Source organism: Lissotriton vulgaris, unplaced genomic scaffold (genome assembly GCF_964263255.1).
Source record: "Lissotriton vulgaris unplaced genomic scaffold, aLisVul1.2 SCAFFOLD_329, whole genome shotgun sequence".
NCBI lineage: Eukaryota > Metazoa > Chordata > Amphibia > Caudata > Salamandridae > Lissotriton > Lissotriton vulgaris.
In genome coordinates this window covers 1,239,760-1,261,514 of record NW_028241434.1, presented here as the reverse complement: position 1 = coordinate 1,261,514, position 21,755 = coordinate 1,239,760, and the positions used below count along the sequence as shown (strand labels likewise).

General features: G+C 41.5%; 1 protein-coding gene across 1 annotated transcript in view; it reads right to left on the bottom strand.

The window, feature by feature from the left end:
• LOC147671294 (beta-1,4-galactosyltransferase 2-like) overlaps positions 1 to 21,755 on the bottom strand; it is a 914,400-nt gene that overhangs the window by 80,529 nt on the left and 812,116 nt on the right. The window contains exon 6 of the mRNA XM_086948094.1: positions 18,410 to 18,514. Coding sequence (XP_086804220.1) covers positions 18,410 to 18,514 — 105 coding nt within the window. The remainder of the gene's footprint in view (positions 1 to 18,409; positions 18,515 to 21,755) is intronic.

The following is a 21,755-nucleotide window of genomic DNA, read 5'->3' as shown; positions in this document are numbered from 1 at the left end:
TACATCTAAGTCACGTAAATACAACACATATTGCATTAGAAATGCTATAGGTGTCGCATTTGCGAAAGTTATAACTATTAGCATTGTAAATGACATAGCTATTAATTTAGCTATTTTCAAAAACAAAACATAAATAAAAAATTTCATTAACAATACAAATAGCTCAAACTTTCCTAATGCGAGACCTATTGCATTGTAAATGCTTGTTCTTCTTAGACTTGCAGATTTTTTCCCTCTCTTCTTTCTCCCTTTGACATTGTTTTCCTGCCTTTCTTTTCCTTCATTTTTGTCTCTCGTCTGCGTTTCTTTCTCTTGTGCTGGGTCAGTTAGATAATAAAAAAAAAAGTCCTGATCCCCAAGAATGGGTACTGGTGTCTAACACCTGCAATCACGGACACAAATTAGGTACTGCACACTTCCAATCACATTTTATGAAATATAAAAGCTCAAACCAGGGGATGTTATCTAAAGTAGACAACTTTGCAGCATTGCAGATTGTTAAAATTGCACAACAATGCCCATGAGTGAAATAGCTTCAAAATCCTTTGCTTTTAAAGGAAGAATGTTTTTCCCAAAACCCCCTTTTTTGAAGGAGAAATCTCAAGAAGTGGAAAGAAGTGAACTTGCCCAATTTCGTACATCCCGCGTACAAAATCATCAAGTAGGACGTGTACAAGTATTATAGGCCAGTCAAACAAAGCGGTCACACACAGTCCGTAACCATTCAACTGCTAGGTATGAATTCTGAAACCGGTCTATGTCCAGCACATAACTGCAAGAATATATTTTAGACAGTCTTAGATCTATGTTGTTTATGGATTTCCATCTCATAAATATAGTGTTAGGAGGAGGCAACAGCCCTGCCTCATTGCCCTGATTCTCTTCTAGCCAATGCTGAAAGGTTGGACACCTACTTCAACCAGCATGGTTGTAGGGTTTTGTGATGGAGCTTTTTTTATTTGGTGTGGAGACTGTCTATGGGTTTCCACTAGAAATACTGGACCACTACGAACTGTAAAAATGTGAATTTGCCCTATTTTGAGAGAATTGTCACCAGCAGGTACATGAAGGGAGCAAACTCATTCAATTTAATTTAGTAGATAGATATATGGAACAGTCAGCAATGGATTTCCCTACTTTACAGCCCAAATTACATGCAATTACCAAGTCCCTGCAGGCTATTAGTTCAGATAATCTGCTCTCCCAATCATGTCTTCTATTCATTATGTAGCTGAACTCAAGTTCACAATATGGATTGATTTTGGGAGAAGAAAGTGCCACAATCTTTCAGAAATCTATAGAGTGTGAGCAACGTTAAAAACACTTGACCCAATCTACGAAGGCAATGTCTTTTCTTCTCAGAGCTTCATCAGCTGTGATAGGACCAGCAGAGTTATAAAGACCTTTTACCATTTCAAGGCATTTTCGCCCCTACATTAGTATGTTTTCAGTATTATAAAGGCACCACTGTAATGAATTTGCTTATGTTGCCTTAATGAGATACTTTATTTTGATTTAATTATTCAGTTGCCTTATCATTCTTAATACTGACATAGAGTCTGCAATTTTTCTGAAACTAAGATCCCTTTTGCTCTTGGATGTTAAGTTGTGGCTACACTTACTCTTCTGACATCCATAACCGCACAGCACAAAAACACATCCACTCATCCGCATCCACCAATCACTGCTTTCATTTAGGACCATCAACACACTGGGTCAGACAAAAAATTAAAAAACTCCAAGGGCCTGATTTTGATTTCGGCGGACGGGTTACTTCGTCACACCGGTGACGGATATCCAGTCCGCCAGAATATAAATCCCATTATATCCAGTGGGAATATATATTTCGGCAAACGGGATATCTGCCACCATTGTGATGGAGTAACGCGTCCGACCGAGATCTAAATCAAGTCCTAAGTCACTAAACAAAGAGAAAATGACATCCAGGAAAACTCGAATTTGAGAAAAGCACTACGCAAACAAGCCAGGTGAATCAAAAGGATTACACCTCCTTTCGGTGGTTCTTCTAGCGATAACAGGAGAAAAAAAACACAAATATGGCTGTGTGCACTTGATGTAATCACGGACCCTCTGGCAGCAAAAATAGAAAAATAACAATAAGGGTCTACGTGGTTGCAAAAATGCAAAACAAAAGCATAAGGGGCTCCTTGGTACCAAAAGTAAATTAAGAAAGCACAAGTGTCTCCTTCTTGGTATGCAGAATATAAAAAGGATCTTCTGATCTTCAGGAAGGTGCTGCTGATCCAATACAGGAGAAGGTAAGCATCAGGGAACAATGTGACCGGAAGTGGTTGAGTGGAATACTAGAAATGGCAAAGTGCTGTACACAAACCCTAAGCCATAGTGCAGTTTGTAATACAGGGGTAGATTTCTGCCCCCCTACTGGGAGACAGCAAATATAACTGCAAATATAACAGCAGAAATGATATTTAACAAGCAATCAGAACAGATGTAGTAGGGCTGTAATTGTCGATACAGTGTATAGTAGCATCTAGTCAGGTCTTCAGAATGACATATAATATAAATACTATATAATCTCCACTGAAATTCATTTTTTTGTAAAAAAGGCTCAGTATATATCCATAATTGTATTGTACTTGATTGTAATTGCATTTATATAGCGCTTACTACCCCTGAGGAGGCATTGAAACGCCTTTTATAGAGCAGCACGTTACTACAGAGCCCATAGTGGATTTGTGATGGATTAGGAAAGGGAAATCTAAATTGTTAATTTGAGCGATGGATAACCTGAAAACCAGACTGGATTTTGGTACTCTCTGGGTCAATGAAAGCATCCTTATGAGTGAACAGAGGTGGGGAAGTGTGGCGGGTCACCCTGCAACCAACCAGTTTGCTGGCAAAGAGAAGCTGCAGGAAATAGGTACAGAAGAGAAGGTCTCTACTGATTGTTGAGAGATTGTAGGTGATAATTGGCTGGTTCAGGTGAAATCGCAGCACAACGATAAAAGATAATTTGATCTCTATCGATGTTAAAGTGATGGGGAAAAAATCACTCAGTTTGGTTTACCTTGAGTTTTCTATCCCTGCTACATAATAATACACTAGTGATGGAGCAGATTTCATCTGCAGTCAGGCATGGTTTTATTTTTTTGTGCTTCAGACAGACTGCATTTAAATTGCCACACACCTTTTGGTGCAAGTTAAAAACATGGCACATGAAAAATATGAAAGTGAGGCCTATTCACTCTGCAATGCTTTTGCTGAATTAACATGTGTTTTTGCAATGTAGAGAAAAAGTGGCCTTTTTAGCTTTGAAAATTAATAGAATATGTTTCTCTCTTACCAGCTCATCCCTAAATCCACTATTTCTGTCTTAAGAGACTTTGACTTGTTGCATATTTTGATAAATATTTTCAGTTAATAACACCTCTTTTTCTTTGTTGCAAATTGCACATTTATTTTGCATGTTGTCATAAATAATAGAAAAGCTGCTTTACACTAGTAGCTTGGCTAGGTAAACATTTATAAGGGGTATTAGTATAGAGTTGGGAAACATAATGGGCTGATTTACATGAAATTAATATTATCTTTGTGTTTGTTTTATTTTGGGGCCTACCATTAAATGGCTGCCTGTGAAACCAGCAAGGCTATGGCTTGCTTTGAAAGAGAAGAGAGCATGCGCAGACTGTGGCAGCTTGACTCAAACTGCAGAAGGAGTCAAGGACAGCTTGAACTGTACATTCTTGTGATTGTGCCAATGTACCAGCTAACTAAAGGAAGGAACTATAGAAACATTTTCCCTAGCAATTGTTGCAAACTTATAAAATGTAGTTATTCATGTATGCTTCTTTTGTTAAAACTGATAAAGTCAGGTTTTTTAGAATGAGTCAGGGTTGTGAGAACTCATGCCATCATGACTGACCAATCACGTACAGGTTTTCCTGAAGTTGAAACATTTTGTGTAGTCTGCCAATATTTTGTGTATAAATTCTGACTTCTGACCTCTCCGGAGGAGGGGCTGGCTTTCTCAGCTCAGCTGGCTTCTAGGCTCATTAGGGGGGTGTGTGAGCTCTTGAGAGAAGGAACAGATTAGGCCAGACGTTCTATGGGTTAGGTACGAGAAACATCCCGGGAGATTTGCTGAAGGGAGGAGTGGCGTCCGAGGAGTGTCAGGGGGAGGTTTCTTGCTTCCACGTCATATTTTGGCACTTCAGGCCACATTCCTTTGAGGTCTGGTGATGGGCGGGCTGTCTCGCTCCTTTTTGCTTTTTAGACACAGAGATGCACAGGGCACCAAACAGATAGAAAGGCTTTTTAGATTTACATGCTAAACTTTCAGTTATGCTTTGACTTATTAATTAGGTCTGAAAAGATTTATTTGACTTATGCATGTATTTCTCTTAATGGGAGATTTTTGCAAACTATTTGATTTTTGATTAGCCTTGCAAGACTATTTTTCTTAGAAACTCTTTAAGAATTTTGAATGACATCTTGTGCCACATTTTCTTTCCATATGTAATGCTTATTTGCAGACTGTAATGTGTTCTGTATTAATGCTATTTTTCCTGTTTTCCAAATTCTGTAACCTGATTGATATTTTACTAATATATTAAGGGTTAGAGAAAAATTAACTTTTTGACTAGAAAATAAAACCCTTTAAAATACTCAACAACTCTCTTTATTGGCTTACAATAATAATTGTATTTTGACTGTTCATCTTTATTTAAAATCTCCTGAAGGTAATACATGGTGTGAAGGGCCCAACACCTTTTGAGCGGTAAATTAGAGGTAGTATGAAGGTTTTGCATTGAGAAATTACCAGAAGAAATTACCGCTCCATCAGTTTTTGGTAATCAGAGGATGGTCATTATTGATTAGTTTGGAGATTAATGATTATTGATTTCACCATCAACTACTCAACTAATGGATCATTGACCATAAGAAGGGAAATGAAATAATTGCCCAAGTTAGATAAATGTCCAAGTCCTGATTCCCGACTCCAATGCTCAGAACCTGAAGACTGGCAAAGTAGTACTGGAAGGTGATGCAAGAAGTGGTGTGAGTATCAATAGGGTTGTGAAATGTTGTTAATATGCTAGGATGTTTTTTTGAAGTGTTGAAAATAGTAAGGATTTTTACTGTTGGTGACATTTTGCTCATTTTGAATTGATGGTGTTATTGATTATATTGGTAATTTCATAGGACATAATTGTTGGTTATTGATTACATGTTTTAACTCTTTATGTTAAGTTAGTGTCTTGTTCTATGATTGTCTGAACACGCAGGTATGCACACCTGTGGAATCCCGGGAAGGAATAGTGGGTGGTAAATGGAAGCCACACTGCACTGAGGTTACTCGTCTGTTGGAATAACACTGAGAAGCTAGGTAGGGCTGGCAGTGTTAAATTAGGGACTATTTTCTGTGTGAGTGATTGTAGCAAAGAGTTCGCTGGTGAAACTTTGGACTGATATCACCTAGAAAGGGTCACACTAAAGGAGTAGCAGGTTCTTCTGAGCTTGATTGACAGCAAAAGGGTTCGCTGGTGAAACTTTGGCCTAAGATATATCCTGAAGGATAAGTCCAAAGGAGTAGCAGGTTCTTCTGAGCTTGAGTGAAAGGTAAGCGGAAGGGATTTACCTGTAGTAAACGGAAAGTCTTACTTTGTGAAGGGTAAGCGGAATGTGTTACTCGCAGTGAATATAAATCTATCCTTTATTTAGCACAACAGACAGAGTAGCGAATGTATTTATGTTGTTGCTAATAGAGTTATTGATTAAGAAATATTGCAGTAAGATTTTGTGGAGGGTCAGTAGTAGGAGTAAAACTGACTAACATTGAGACTGACAGCTTTGGAAAAAAGAAATTGCATTGGACTATTGCAAAATGAAATTGTTTGAAGGCTTAAAGAAGCTGTTAAGAGGTAAAGTGAAAAATTCGTTTTTTATTGGTGATGCTCCTGAAGGAACACCTGTGCATTTTATGTCTACCAATTTGGGACAAAATACATGTATGTGGGTTCACCAATGGTGCAAGATTACTGAAAAAGAGGGTGTTTTGAGGTTTCCAAAAGATGGTACTTTTGAATTGCAAATTATTGACAAATTAAGGGAAGTCTTCTGTGAAATAAAGACACCATCTAAAGCTGCACAATTTGAAGCCTTAAGCATATGGGAAAACACAGCAAGAGAGAAAGCAAGTGAGGATAAAAAGGTAAAGCACCAAAAGCAGGAGAAGAGAATTAATGATGATAAAGAGCTTCAAATAAATAATGATTATGGGGATGAAATAATGGATGAATTGTTAACTGAGTGTCCACCACTTTATGTGGTTCCCATTAAAAATACTGAAAATAGTGTACTAGTAAGCACTACAGTGGCTACTGCTTCTGTTGAACAGAGAAAAACACAGATTGAGAAAATTGTGCAAACATTTCAGATTCGCCCATTACCTGTTGATTCAGCACTGACAGTGATACCTCCAGGTGTTACTGCTTCAAATTTACCTGATCCAGTCCAAGAATTGCTAACTGCAGATGCACAGATAATGCATAGAAAAATTATGACTGTCCCAATTAATATGGTCCCTACTGAAAAGGTTCAACGAGCTGCAGAAGTAGTGATAATGGCAGAGTTTATTTCAGAAACTCAGAATTCACAGATTATTGAACAGAAATTACCCCAAGCACTGAAAGGTGAGGGAAAAATGGCCTTTACAACATCTACAGCTCAGGATAAAATAAATATATTTGAAAATGGGATTTCTCAAACCTGCTTTGAGGAAGCAGCAGTGATTAAAAAGATAGAAAACATGGGAGAACATATTAACACAGGCCCTGAAAAAGAGAGACAGCTTAGTGTTTTAAATTCAGCACTTGAACATGGAGAAAATAACAGTCCATGCTGTTTAAATAATGAAAATGTGAACAAGTGTCAGGAAAAAGAATTAATTTCCCTGAGTAAGGAAACAGTTGCATGTGCATTAACTACACATAATGGCCTGACAGATTTGGCTCAAATTTATGAAATTGATGTTTCAGGATGTTTTCCATCTCAGAAAAGTTTTAGGGTACATATGGATGATGAAGCAAATGAGAAAATATGTTCTTCAGGAATGCAATTGCAAATTGCAGAAATAAAATATATTTTTAAATGCAATGGGTTTGAGAAATTAGGAGACAAGTGGCCAAGAAAACATGAGAAGAAAAAGAAACCACCAGACCTAGCAAGGAAAATGGATAAGGAAAAGAAGCCACCAGATTTATTTGAGAAAAATAATAAGCAGAATGAGGGAGAAGCTTTTGCTTACTCATTGAGAGAAAAGGTGGGAGAAGTGCATGTTCCTATGCCACAGAATAAAAGTGAACCTGCAGCATTTCTGAACACATTCCCACAATTGAGAGACAGAATTATGCTGTGGTACCCACAAGTTGATGGATTTGTTGAGATTTTAAAAGAGTTGTGCATTAATTTGGAAATGTTCTTTTACATTGCCAATGCCATGCAGAATAAAATGTGGTTTGAATCTAAAGTTGTTCAAGGGCCAGGTGAGGAGACAATGAAAAGAGTTTGCATCAATGCACCATCATTTTCAGTTGTTATGGAGGAAAATATAGCAGTGATTATTTTCCTGAAGGGTGGAGTGTCAGCAAAGGATTTTGATTGGGTACAGATTAAAAGAACACAGGATGGAAGTAATGTTGGTTTGGTTTGTGCAAATTCAGGTATGGATGTTGTACTGCTGGAAAATATGTCATTTTGCCACCTTTATAGCAGATTTGAGCGTTGGAAGAAGAAAAATAAATTTAAACAGGATGCACAAAAACATGGAGAAATGCAGATGCAAAATATACCAGCTAAACAAATGCAAATGTCAGTTCAGAAATAGGTACCTATGGCAGGAATTTTCCAAGCAAAGATGGTCCCACAAAATATGGAAAATGCTAAAATGTATTTAAATAAGATGTCCAGAGCAAATGAGAATTTTTTCCAGAGACAAAATCAAAACCCAGTCCAACAGGTTGCTGTGTTTGAAAATGAGAGTTTTAACCCTGACAATTCAGAATTTACCAAGTGCATTGTGAAGGCAGAGGAAAGTCCAGATTTAGTTGCACCAAATTTAGGCCCATTTGAGGAAAACTGCAAAACTGTTGTCTGTGACTCAAGCCTAGCAGAAAAACAATTGTTTTGCAAATTAAGCAGCAGAGATTACTGTACATCAGATAATGTTATTTTTCAGATTCCTGATGAGGATGTACATTTTAAAATGGCCCAACAAGAGACAGCTGTAGCATTATTTTCAGAAAAGACAGTTGAAAAAATACCTTCTGATTTTGAAAAAATAATTAACACAGAAATAAGAAAGTTCACAGAGAAGGATGCCAGATTAATAAAATGTGCAGAACATGTCTTATTAAAATTAGAACCAAATGACATGCACTCAGGAACACCATCAGTTGCAGAAATTTTACCAATAGAAGGATTTTTGATGATGGAATTGATTGGAAGTTTGTGTAACTTTCTGATTACAGGTTCACAGAAAATAAATGAAAAGAACAGAATAGTGCAGGAGATTAAAAGCATATTTTTTTCATGTTGTCCTGTGGTACCGAATCCAGCCAATATATTTTTTCACATTCCATGTGCTGAAGAATGGCTTACTTTTATTGATGTTTGCAAAGCTCATGTCACAGTGCCAATGCATGAGAATAGCCAGGAGTACTGCCAAAAAGAAGATGAATACCTGGGACACAAAATTGGAAAGGGAGATAGAAAGGTGTCACCAGAGAAGGTGGAAATAAATCCACCACAAATAAAGAAAGAAGTCAGGACATTTTTGGGAATGGTTAGCTGCTGTAGAGAGTGGTTACTAAACCTTTCCCTAGTGGCTAAGCCTTTACTGAGGCTGACACATGAGGATGTGTCTGATCCGCTTCCATTGGACAACAATTGCACAAAACCATTCCTAGAGTTGAAAGAGAAAGAATGTTGCGCCCCAGCACTAGGGATGAAAGTTTATTTGAAAGAAAATACACCAATTTGCAGTGAGAGGGAGGGCTGCACTCTCTCATTGCCTATTCAAAAAGATGACTGTGTTCAAAGGCCTGTGATGTATTGCCCAATAACCTTTGACCCTAACTTCACAAAAATGTCAGCAAATGAATTGGATTGTGATGAAACTGAATATGAGTGTCTAAATATCATGAAGATATGCATAAAGCCAAAGTCAGACTTTAATGGTGAATGTCTGAGTCAGCCCAACAATGTCCATTTTGTAGATGGCCCATATTTGAAAGGTGACACATTAAAAGCAGCGCATGCTGTGCTCCTTATACATTATGTTGTCAAAGCTTCATGGCTTTCAGTAGTTACCTCAGCCCAAAATTCGAAATTGATTGCCCTTACCATAACATGCAGTATATCTGCTCAAATGAGAGTCACTGTTGTCATGGGAGAGAGAAATGCTAATTCAGATGCACACATTTGTGTTCTGTTAGCATGTACATTCTATGGAATTGTAGTGTAGTTCCTAGTTTCCCACTAGGCCCTGCGCATTGGAATAACATAAACAGTAGTATCGACGTGGAACTGCGGATATTCCAGGCCTCCACTGACTATGCTAAACTTAATTGGGTTGTGTTACCAACTAGCTCAGAGGTCACTGGAAACTTTCTTCTCTGCATAGGAAGTGATCAGCTTCCTTGGCACAGACAAGAAGGGATTCAGCTTTCCAACAACCGTGCAACATGACAACTTTGCTCCTCAGATCAAGAGTCAATCTCTAGGGTCGTGTGAAACAATAGACATGTATTTCACTCAGTCAGTCTAGTGCAGTTTACTTTCACGAGATGTAGAGAATAGAGAGACGGGCGTTTGTCAATAAAGGGTTAACATTTATTGAACAGTCTTTCTTCTCGTACAAGAGAAATGTATTGCCACAATTGCAAGAATTGTTATGATAAAAAGTACGTACAGTAAGATAAGGATTGCGAAATAGAACTGTAAAAGCATTGATATGGTTTCTTAGCCATACAATGGTTTAAAAGTAATAAAACATATATACAGTCATATATACATTAGGCTAACATACTCAACTGGTGCTTCTAACTAAGCCTACCCCAGTGTGCCTGACCTAAGCCTAACACGTGAAAAGGGGAGTAAGTAAGTAGCTTAAGTTAAGTTGGTTTTGCCAAGGTTTGTTTCAAGAATTCTCGTCTAAGGGTTTAGTCAACACCATACCTCTGAATAGAATGATGGAGGATTGGTATCTCCTTCAGGGGTCACTCTCGATATCCCAGTCACCCGCGAGGGCAGACTGGAAATGCCGGAGCTGGATTTCTCTGCACGAGAAAGGCAGCGGGTCTCTTCAGCGCGTCGAGGAAGGAGGGGGGACAGCGTCCACGGGCAGCTGGAATCTGCTGGATGTCTTCGCAGAGGGACGGCTGTTCAGCTCCTAAGCGTACTGTACCATCGTTCGCGCTTTAGCAGCGATAATGGTATCAGCAGCTTCACCACCACAGGGACAGCAGGCTGCAGCGACTGAGTGCTAGATTTACCAACACAGGGTCTTGCAGGCAGCTGGCATCAGCAACAGTAGCTCTCCATTGCTTAAGGCAATGTTGGTAATATTTATACCTGACAGGTGCCGGTTTTGACGCAAGTTTTCTGGACATAAGACGTCAATTAAAGATGTCACTAGGAAGTGATAGTTATCAGTTGCTCATTAGAGTTCCATTACTAATCAAAACACAGCAAGCGGGGATTTCCAGGTTTGCTGAGTTTTTATCTTGTTGAAGAACTCGGAGTGTTATCTAGGAATATCAGATAGTGACTACTGCTCTGTCATTGCACTAATTGGTCGCAAAGGAAGTGGCAGAGAGAACTATGCTGGAATGTGGCTCTGATCGTGTGAGGCCAGAGATGACTTTTCAGAAAATCGCACTTGAACGGTTATGCCAATATAGGGAATAAATGGATTTATAGCCGAATAGGGGCATAAGGTCACAGTATCGATCAGGAACCTAGATAAACACGCAACAGAATCTTCACAGGTGAATTAAAAGAGGCTCAAGAAAATGTTTTTGAAGCAGCACAACAGGGTTGTATCAGAACTGTTTTTGGGAAAAGTGACAACTGCATAGTGGCAAAAGTGTTATTGCAAAGACTGATGCCCAGGTATAGATTGCCAGTTTCTCTGAAATCAGATCATAATGTGGTCTTAAAGATAATGAGTGCAGAACAACTGATTGGAAAAGGAATGGATTGTAGCTATCTGCCTGAAGTGTCAAGCATAATAAAGCAACACAATGGCAGCACTGAGTTACCTTTTACAAAAGACTGTGTTTCAGCAACACCAACGTGGCTTGAAAATGCATATGCAAATGCACTTGTGGAAAACAATGATGTGAACACTAGCCATTGCTGTGTAGGTCTGGTTGATGTACAGTGTGCAGTTTTTCACCAGATTGCAGCTGCTACACAAGATCTGCATAATGGATGGTGCAACGGCTTTGATCTGAGAGATGCTGTGGTGAAACACCTGAATCTGATCAAAGTGAAAATAAGAGTGAAAGGCATTGGTTGAAAAAGTGCAAATGATTGATGGTGCTCTGTCAGAGTTTCTCAGCACCTAAGTCGTCTAATTTGCATTGAAAAAGGTACAGAATGCCAATGAGCCATTCTGATGGCAAGCTGATGACAAAGAGCAAAGAAATGCTGAAACTGTCCTGTTGAATTCCTTTTTTATTATTTTAGTTACTTATTTTAAAGAAGACTAACTGTTCCAAGAAGCTACTTACAGAACTCTGCACTAAAACATTTGAGCTTGGCTATATATGATCTGATTACAGATAGACTTGTGTCTGCCTTAGAAATAGAAGTAACATTGTTATATGCTCAGCTTTTGCAATTTAAAAAAAAAAGTCACTTTTGAAAATGAAATATGTGTGATGAATTAAAAATCATCTTATTATGATTTGAATCATCAGAAGGGTGGATTGATGGAGCAGATTTCATCTGCAGTCAGGCATGGTTTTATTTTTTTGTGCTTCAGACAGACTGCATTTAAATTGCCACGCACCTTTTGGTGCAAGTTAAAAACATGGCACATGAAAAATATGAAAGTGAGGCCTATTCACTCTGCAATGCTTTTGCTGAATTAACATGTGTTTTTTCAATGTAGAAAAAAGTGGCCTTTTTAGCTTTGAAGATTAATAGAATATGACCTTGCTCTCTCTCCCCCGGCGCAGCCGAGCACAGCGCTCTCGCCGGCCGGGAAAACGCAGAACCGCCATCTTGGGGGGAGGCAGGGTAGCGCTCCAGCTCCTGGACGCCTCCCGCCCTCCCTCACTACTTAAGGATTGGCGCCCAAACATACTGCAGATTACTTGTTTTCACCCCTGAGGCGGAAGCCGGGGGCATCTCCTTCTCTCTTTGTTCATTTGAAGCGGAAAGTAAATCAGTGTGAGTGTGAAGCTAAATTCTGTATGCATGGTGACTTAATACTAGCGTACAGACGCAATTACGACTGGCTCTTTTAAAAATTGTAAATATTTTAACTGATGCATTTTTAAAATCGGAAACAGACCTCTTTGCCTGACCTGACGAGATTCCTTCGTCACAGGGGTCCCGACCTTGCTCTCTCTCCCCCGGCGCAGCCGAGCACAGCGCTCTCGCAGGCCGGGAAAACGCGGAATCGCCATCTTGGGGGGAGGCAGGGTAGCGCTCCAGCTCCTGGACGCCTCCCACCCTCCTCCCACCAGTCGGACATGGATAAAAGGAAGGGGTCATCCCGCCCGCGCAGCGGGCGGGCGCAGCGGGCGCGCCGATGGCGCGCCTAAGGCAAGCCCGTCTGCGCCCGTCCACGCCGGGCCCGCGCCTAGCGCCAGTCCACCTGCCTCTCGCACCCCAACAATCTCCTGGTCCTCCGATCAACTCTTATACTTACGTCAAGGCGTTTGCAACCCAGCAAAGTGTTGTAACCCCCAAAGCCTGGAAACTATTTCATATTCTTGCTCACGTTGTAACATCGCCATTCCTGCTTTTATCAAACCGTCTCTTCAGTTTATGAATGTTGCTCACCGCCCGCCCCCGGTTACCTTAAACGCAGCCTTAATTAATTGCAGATCTCTTCCTGCACACGCGTCTGATATTTGGCTGTCGATAGACACTCACAAATGGGACCTATTATTCCTCACAGAAACCTGGATTAAAGACTCGTCCAAGCCGGACATTAACTTGGCCATTCCCCCTGGCTACCGACTATTAGGCATTAACCGAGATAATTCCAAATCTGGTGGGGGTCTCGCGGTAATTGCGAAATCCCACCTTACACTGAACATTACAAAAATTGCTAACCCTGGCCTCATAGAAGCCATGCATCTCACGATCAAGGACTCCGCTTGCACTATCTTTGCCGGTATCCTGGTATACAATCCGCCCTCTGCCACCGCCTCTTCTCTCAATGCCCTGATGCATTCAATTGCGGACTTTTCACTTAAACACTCCCACTTTACAGTGCTGGGAGACTTCAATCTCCATATTGATAATCCGTCCTGTGCTCAAGCATCCTCTCTTCTGGAAACCCTACAAGGACTTACCTTGTCCCAATTAGTCAAAGGCCCCACTCACAAAGCAGGCCACACACTTGATCTTATTTTCACTAATCATCCTGGTATTTCTGCCCTTCCTCCCCTCCCCCTTACCTGGTCAGACCATTTCCTTCTTCCCTTTGTTATCACTATTCCACCCTTTCCCCCTCCCTCTTTCCTCAACAGAGATAGTGGTCGCAAATGGACCAAAGTCACCTGTGAGTCCATTGATTCCCGTTTTCAGTATCAATTTAATCAGGCGGAAGATCTTGACAAGGAAACGGTAAGATATAATTCTGCCCTTACCTCTGCTCTGGATTCCATTGCCCCTCTTGCTCCCCTGACGTCTGCCAGATCTCGCCCCTCTGCCCCTTGGTTTTTCCCCATGCTAAGGGAGGAAAAGAGTAAGTGCAAACAGATGGAATGCAAATGGCGCCAGGACTATGACCCTATGGCCAAACTGGCCTATAAATCTGCCCTAAATAAATTCCACAAACTTAAACGTACCTCGATGAGAGCTTATTTTTCAAATCTCATCCAAAAGGCGCAGAATTCCTCCAAAACTCTCTTCACCATCGTGAAGGATTTTATGAATCCTCCTGCCATGAAAACCCAATGCGTTCCCACTCAAGACTTGTGCAACGGACTTTCTGACTTTTTTCAGGAAAAAATCATCAAACTTTCTTCCTCCTTTGACTCCGTCTATCCCAACCCACCATCTGATGTTCTACATCTCTCACATTGCTCTTTTAATTCCTTCAGCGAACTTACCCACGACTCAGCCCTGTCATTGCTCTATAAAGTCAAGTCTGGCTCGCCTTTAGACCCAGTCCCTGCCAAAGTAATGGGCAATCTTGCCCCTGTTTTAATTAATCCCCTCCTCTCCATCTCGAATTCCTCCTTGACCCGTGGTCAATTTCCCTTAGTTTGGAAACATGGTAGGCTACTTCCCATCCTGAAGAAACCCGATGCTGACCCCTCACAATTTTGCAACTATCGACCCATTTCGCTTCTGTCTAAACCTGCCAAGGTACTGGAGAAAGTGGTCCAGAAACAACTGGCTCAGTATCTAGAAACAAATAAGCTGCTGCACGACTCTCAGTCCGGTTTTAGAGCCGGCTACGGTACCGAGACTGCGCTGCTGGAAGTATCCGAGATTATTAGGGAATCAGTGGATAGGGGCGAGGAGGCCATGCTGGTCCTCCTTGACCTATCCGCTGCATTTGACACTGTATCCCACGACATACTTACAGCCCGTCTACAACAGCTGGGGATTGGTGGCACAGTCCTTGCATGGATCAAATCCTTTCTGTCCAGACGGTCCCAAAGGGTACTGCTGCACCCATTTGAATCTGAGGATAAACCTCTCATGTGCGGTGTGCCTCAGGGCTCCGCCTTGAGCCCTCTATTGTTTAATGCTTATCTGGCCCCGCTTGCCAAGGTAGTTGAGTCATGGGGGGTCAGGGTGGTCTCTTATGCTGATGATACTCAGCTTGTTTTTTCATTCAGAGACCATTCTGACTCCCTCTTCTCCAACTTCGAAAACTGCCTTGGCAACATTTGCGCATGGATGGCTGCCAATCATCTTGCCCTAAACACTGACAAAACTGAGGTTCTCTTTTTTAGCCAGAAATCGACTCCCCCTGCAACCTTATGGTGGCCTACCGTCCTCAAACCTCCACCCATACCAGTGCCGTCTGCCCGCAACCTTGGCTTCGTATTTGACAACACCTTGTCCGGTAAAACCCAGGTCAATAAAGTTACGGCGGCCTGTTTTAATAAGTTGCGTATGATCAGGAAGATTTCTCCCTACCTCCCCAGACTTCCCGCAAAACGGTGGTCCAGGCACTTATTACGGCACATCTTGATTATGCCAATAGCCTATATGCCGGCGCCCCCCAATATCTAATAGACCGACTACAAATCATTCAGAACGCGGCAGCAAGGCTGATTGGAAATATCCCCGCCCGCAACTCGGTCAGAGCGGACCGAGATGAGCTACATTGGCTTCCCATAGCCCGTCGCATTGATTTCAAAGTTTTGATCCTTGCCTTCCGGGCAATTAATGGAACTGGCCCGGCCTATCTGAGCAAAAGGCTCAGGATATCATCCTCAGTAAGACATCTGAGATCTAACAGCCTTCGCTTGCTGAACGTCCCCAGATTCAGGCTCACTCGAAGCGGCGGCAGAACATTCACAGTTACAGCCGCCAAGCTCTGGAACAGCCTACCTCTAGACCTTAGGTTCATCGAGTCTGAGCAAGTCTTCCGACGCAAACTAAAAACCTGGCTGTTTACTAAACGCTAATTAATGAGCTCCCCTGCAGCCCATGGTTTTCTTTTCGGATGGACATGAACTAGGCATCCTCTCTTGTGATAAACCTGTAGTCTTAGCGCCGGGACACCCCCGCTGGAGGTAGCCGCGCGCTCTATAAGCTTCGTAAATAAATAAATGTTTCTCTCTTCCCAGCTCATCCCTAAATCCACTATTTCTGTCTTAAGAGACTTTGACTTGTTGCATATTTTGATAAATATTTTCAGTTAATAACACCTCTTTTTCTTTGTTGCAAATTGCACATTTATTTTGCATGTTGTCATAAATAATAGAAAAGCTGCTTTACACGAGTAGCTTGGCTAGGTAAACATTTATAAGGGGTATTAGTATAGAGTTGGGAAACATAATGGGCTGATTTACATGAAATTAATATTATCTTTGTGTTTGTTTTATTTTGGGGCCTACCATTAAATGGCTGCCTGTGAAACCAGCAAGGCTATGGCTTGCTTTGAAAGAGAAGAGAGCATGCGCAGACTGTGGCAGCTTGACTCAAACTGCGGAAGGAGTCAAGGACAGCTTGAACTGTACATTCTTGTGATTGTGCCAATGTACCAGCTAACTAAAGTATCCGTCCTGCTGCACTGTGACAGGAAGGAAGGAACTATAGAAACATTTTCCCTAGCAATTGTTGCAAACTTATAAAATGTAGTTATTCATGTATGCTTCTTTTGTTAAAACTGATAAAGTCAGGTTTTTTAGAATGAGTCAGGGTTGTGAGAACTCATGCCATCATGACTGACCAATCATGTACAGGTTTTCCTGAAGTTGAAACATTTTGTGTAGTCTGCCAAAATTTTGTGTATAAATTCTGACCTCTCCGGAGGAGGGGCTGGCTTTCTCATCTCAGCTGGCTTCAAGGCTCATTAGGGGGGTGTGTGAGCTCTTGAGAGAAGGAACAGATTAGGCCAGACGTTCTATGGGTTAGGTAGGAGAAACGTCCCGGGAGATTTGCTGAAGGGAGGAGTGGCGTCCGAGGAGTGTCAGGGGGAGGTTTCTTGCTTCCACGTCATATTTTGGCACTTCAGGCCACATTCCTTTGAGGTCTGGTGATGGGCCTTTTTGCTTTTTAGACACAGAGATGCACAGGGCACCAAACAGATAGAAAGGCTTTTTAGATTTAGATGCTAAACTTTCAGTTATGCTTTGACTTATTAATTAGGTCTGAAAAGATTTATTTGACTTATGCATTTATTTCTCTTAATGGGAGATTTTTGCAAACTATTTGATTTTTGATTAGCCTTGCAAGACTATTTTTCTTAGAAACTCTTTAAGAATTTTGAATGACATCTTGTGCCACATTTTCTTTCCATATGTAATGCTTATATGCAGACTGTAATGTGTTCTGTATTAATGCTATTTTTCCTGTTTTCTAAATTTTGTAACCTGATTGATATTTTACTAATAAATTAAGGGTTAGAGAAAAATTAACTTTTTGACTAGAAAATAAAACCCTTTAAAATAATCAACAACTCTCTTTATTGGCTTACAATAATAATTGTATTTTGACTGTTCATCTTTATTTAAAATCTCCTGAAGGTAATACATGGTGTGAAGGGCCCAACACCTTTTGAGCGGTAAATTAGATGTAGCATGAAGGTTTTGCATTGAGAAACTACCAGAAGAAATTACCGCTCCATCACTAGCTGGACTTATTTTAAAGGTTTGTCATGATAAATAAGATCATTTATTGGTGTAATATTTGCAGCATAAAGACAAAATCATAGATAATGAAAATAAATGTAAAAGTGGCTAATTTTCATTCACCCTCATCAGAAGATCGGCTCAGAGGCCGAGCTTGTCAGTATGACATCTAAGACTTACCTTAAGATCTCAAGCTCTGCAAATAATATGTTACTCCCAGCTGACAGAACTTGTCAGAAAGCGGTATGAATGTAAGAAAATGTGACTGCTATAGAAGAGGGTACATCACAATTATTGATAGTATTCTATTGTTAAACCCCGCCCTCCCCTTCCCCTCTCCCATCATCCCGAGGTCTAGGTTCTCCAACTGTGACTCTTTTGCCTCTTTGACTTTAGGACAAAGTAACTCAACATGGATTTTTTATTGGTGCAAGGTCTAGGTGTATCGAGCAATCGCTCAGGAATGCAATTACTTATAACCCTTCACAGGAACCTTAAAATCATGTTCATTCCTAAATTTCACCCCTCAATGCTTCCATCTACCTGTGGACAGGCTGGCTCGGGCACTACTACAGACTGATGGAATTCAGTGCCAGAAACAGAAAAGAAAATAGGTGACCATCCTTGCCGAACCCTCATCCCCAACCCAGAAGAAGGTGTGATTCTTGCAGGATAGAAAGGTTTGCCAATTAGACATTTCTTTTCCTAAGTGTGGTCTACTCTCTCAGCACCAGTGTCAGCCCCAGCACACACACAAAGCAGATCAAGCATTTAGCAGGCTAGTGATGTACTCGGTTTCAAAAATAGGCACCAAAGCCCCCACCCCTTGTGCCTGAATCGCATTCATCGAGGCATCAATGGCTCACCTCTGAGGATTCGGCTCGTTGTGCTTGTCCCGGTCATGCTTGATCATGCGGTACCTTCCGATCCGGACATCTGGCCTAGACACTTTCATCCCATTCAGTGTGATCCTTGTGGTAAGAGACAGAGAAAGAGTGAGGCATGGGGAAGAGCTGCAGGAACACACTTTAAAGGTATTTCAACTTCCACCCAAGCATACTGAGGCATCTCTACTTCAAATGTCTTTAATGGTATTTCGAGGAATGTGTTTAACAATATAATTTCCTCTCAGTTTTCGTTGTTTGTAGATATTCAAAGTTTTGTAAGTTGATAAAGGTGGCCTTCAGCTTCATTTGCATAATAAATGTATCCCACAATGCACCTGATCAGGTTTTTCATTTGCTGTTATTTCTAATTGCAATCTTGAAAGGCATAGTTGAGTGGCAACTAGTAAACAATGAAGGTGAATTTGTAAGCAACTACATTCCCATATATAATGTAGAGAGTCAAAAGAAGTCTGCAGACCCTAGCAATGTAACTGGCTACAGAACTTAAATACAAGGATCACACTAGTCATGTGTGGTGCAATTTCCATGGTTCTCTGGCAGGACCAAAGAGACTTCAAAAGCTCATGTCTCGCCTCCAAGTGAACAGAGGCTTTTCTGTGCAAGGACCAAATCTCTGGAAGAAATAGCCTTGCACACCAGAAACAGCAACACTCATAAGGTCTTCTGAAAGAAATTAAAAAACAATATCTTCCACACAGCCTAATGCATTCGTTACTCCAGCCCACACTACCTCAACTCCATGTCTTATCCAGCAAGAATGCATCTATGATTTCTTGCAACTTGAATGTTCACCAGTTTTTTCTTCATAGGCATTCCCAGTAGGCCTGGGCAAAAATTAATTTAAATTGCACTAGTGTAATTCACATAATGTCAGGAATTTTATGTTATGCTTGTAACACAAAATTCACAAAGTATGCCATTTTTTCACGTCACATAATTACATGCCATTGATGGTTAACATTTACTGTGAATGCTCCAATCGTAAAAATTTACACAAACTCACGGGAACAACAGAAAGCGAGCAGCATTTATTCGACATGCTTTTTTTAAAATGCGCCTTCATTTTGCGCTAAAATATAGCATTTACATTTTCCGTAATTATGCGTAATTTCAAGTAACTTTGCCAAAATGTCACATAATTACACAAATGTAAATTAGACACATTTTGCACCCCCCCTAATTCCCATTCTGAAACCCAACAACTGCAGTTCCCCTTAAGGTTATTGCTATCATGGTGCATGTAATATTAGAATCATAATTAAAAATGAAAAAAATATTTAGCCAAGTGGCTGAATGGATAATCCATCGTTTGAAGAAATCGTACAGCACCTGACAATCAAGAGCCCTGGCAGACGGCAGCTTGCCTTCGTCCTTTTACTAGTTATGAGAAGAAACAGAGAGGCGCTGAAAAGCAGTATGACTCCTCGTCATTAAAGAAGTTCAGACATTTAATAGTGCTTTAGATGCACACTCGCTGCGCAATGTAGGTTCGAATGGAAGATACAGAGCCCGGTCACGCGAAATAAAGGACCAGCAGGCCACAAACAGGAGTATCACCACTCATTCATCTTGACTGCTTGTTTAAATTTGCACTCAGACCAGATTTGCACAAACAGGAGCATCACCACTCATGCATCTTGACTGCTTGTTTAGATTTGCACTCAGACCAGATTTGCACAAACAGGAGCATCACCACTCATGCATCTTGACTGCTTGTTTAGATTTGCACTCAGACCAGATTTGCACAAACAGGAGCATCACCACTCATGCATCTTGACTGCTTGTTTAGATTTGCACTCAGACCAGATTTGCACAAACAGGAGCATCACCACTCATGCATCTTGACTGCTTGTTTAGATTTGCACTCAGACCAGATTTGCACAAACAGGAGCATCACCACTCATGCATCTTGACTGCGTGTTTAGATTTGCACTCAGACCAGATTTGCACAAACAGGAGCATCACCACTCATGCATCTTGACTGCTTGTTTAGATTTGCACTCAGACCAGATTTGCACCATCACTTGAAAGACTTGGCTACAGGGTCACATTTCATTTTTCACCATGATTTTTGTTTAGATTTTGACCACCCCCCAGTAATCATTAGTGCACCCTGTGATTTTCAGCATCACTCACTCATCCTTAGATCACACCCATATTTCCCCCATGAATACTAGTCAGCGTAAGTTTCTCGCCTTTAACAGGGACCCACTGAAGGCTGCTGTGGCGCTGAAACTTGATGAAGGTGGTATTGACTATACTATAGTGCCAGTGGCGGCTGTCTGGGAACAGGGGTGGTGAGACGGGGGTGGAGAGGGGATGGATTACAAAAAAACGTACCTTCTAGCTGCACCGCCGCACGCCTCTCCCACCGCCACACGCCTCTCCTTTGTCTGCTGGAAGCATTTAGGCTTCCATACTCAAACCCAGCCAATCAAGACGCTGCACGAGCAGCATCATGATTGGTCTGAGCATCCTGTTTGGAGGCTCAGGCAGTGCCTCGGAGCCAGGGAATGTCCTCCATGGGACTGTGCAACCTAGCACCTTGGAGAGCATGCCAAGTGCGCATGGTGGTTTGACCAGCCCTAGATGGCCGGCCAAACCGTCATGTGCACTTACAGGAGTCCAAACCACTGCTCACCTGCTCTGGTGTCACAGATCCCAGCCCCGACCCGACTCCCGCTTAGAAAAATAAAAAGGTAATAAAGTCCGGTTACTCTAATTTTATTTTTTTGCACTGCTGAAATAGCAGTGGGGAGATGCTCCTTCACCTTCAATGGAGGAACCGCCCCGGTATAGGGCAGGGTTCTCAAAAGTTGGTCCTGGAGGGTTGGATCCAAGCCAGATTATTAGCATATCCCCCTTTAGATAAATATAGTTATCCTAAAAACCTGGCATTGGCTCCGTCCCTCCAGGGCTGACTTTAGTAGTACCCTATAGGCAGTCAGGACTGCACGTTTTGGTTCTTCAGTGCAATCAGTAGGCACTGCATGAGTTACCTCATGGCTGTCGTGGGAAACGTGCAGGCAGCTTCCGGGCAAAGCACGGGCCCATCCTTGCCAAGAAGGAGCAGGGCCACCCCCTTTTTGCCCAGGCCTTGGGCTCTTGCCTGTACCAGGAGTCGGCTGACAGGTACTGATCAGGAGCGGGTCCACCATGCAGTTGTAGCCAGAAGCTGGGCATACAGGTTACTGCGCCGCCCTGATTTATGTGAGGGTATTTTTAGTTGTCTTTCACATGCACCTTACACACTATAGCTCTGGTCCTGAAGAAGCGCCAACGATCCTTATGGCAATACAGGCGC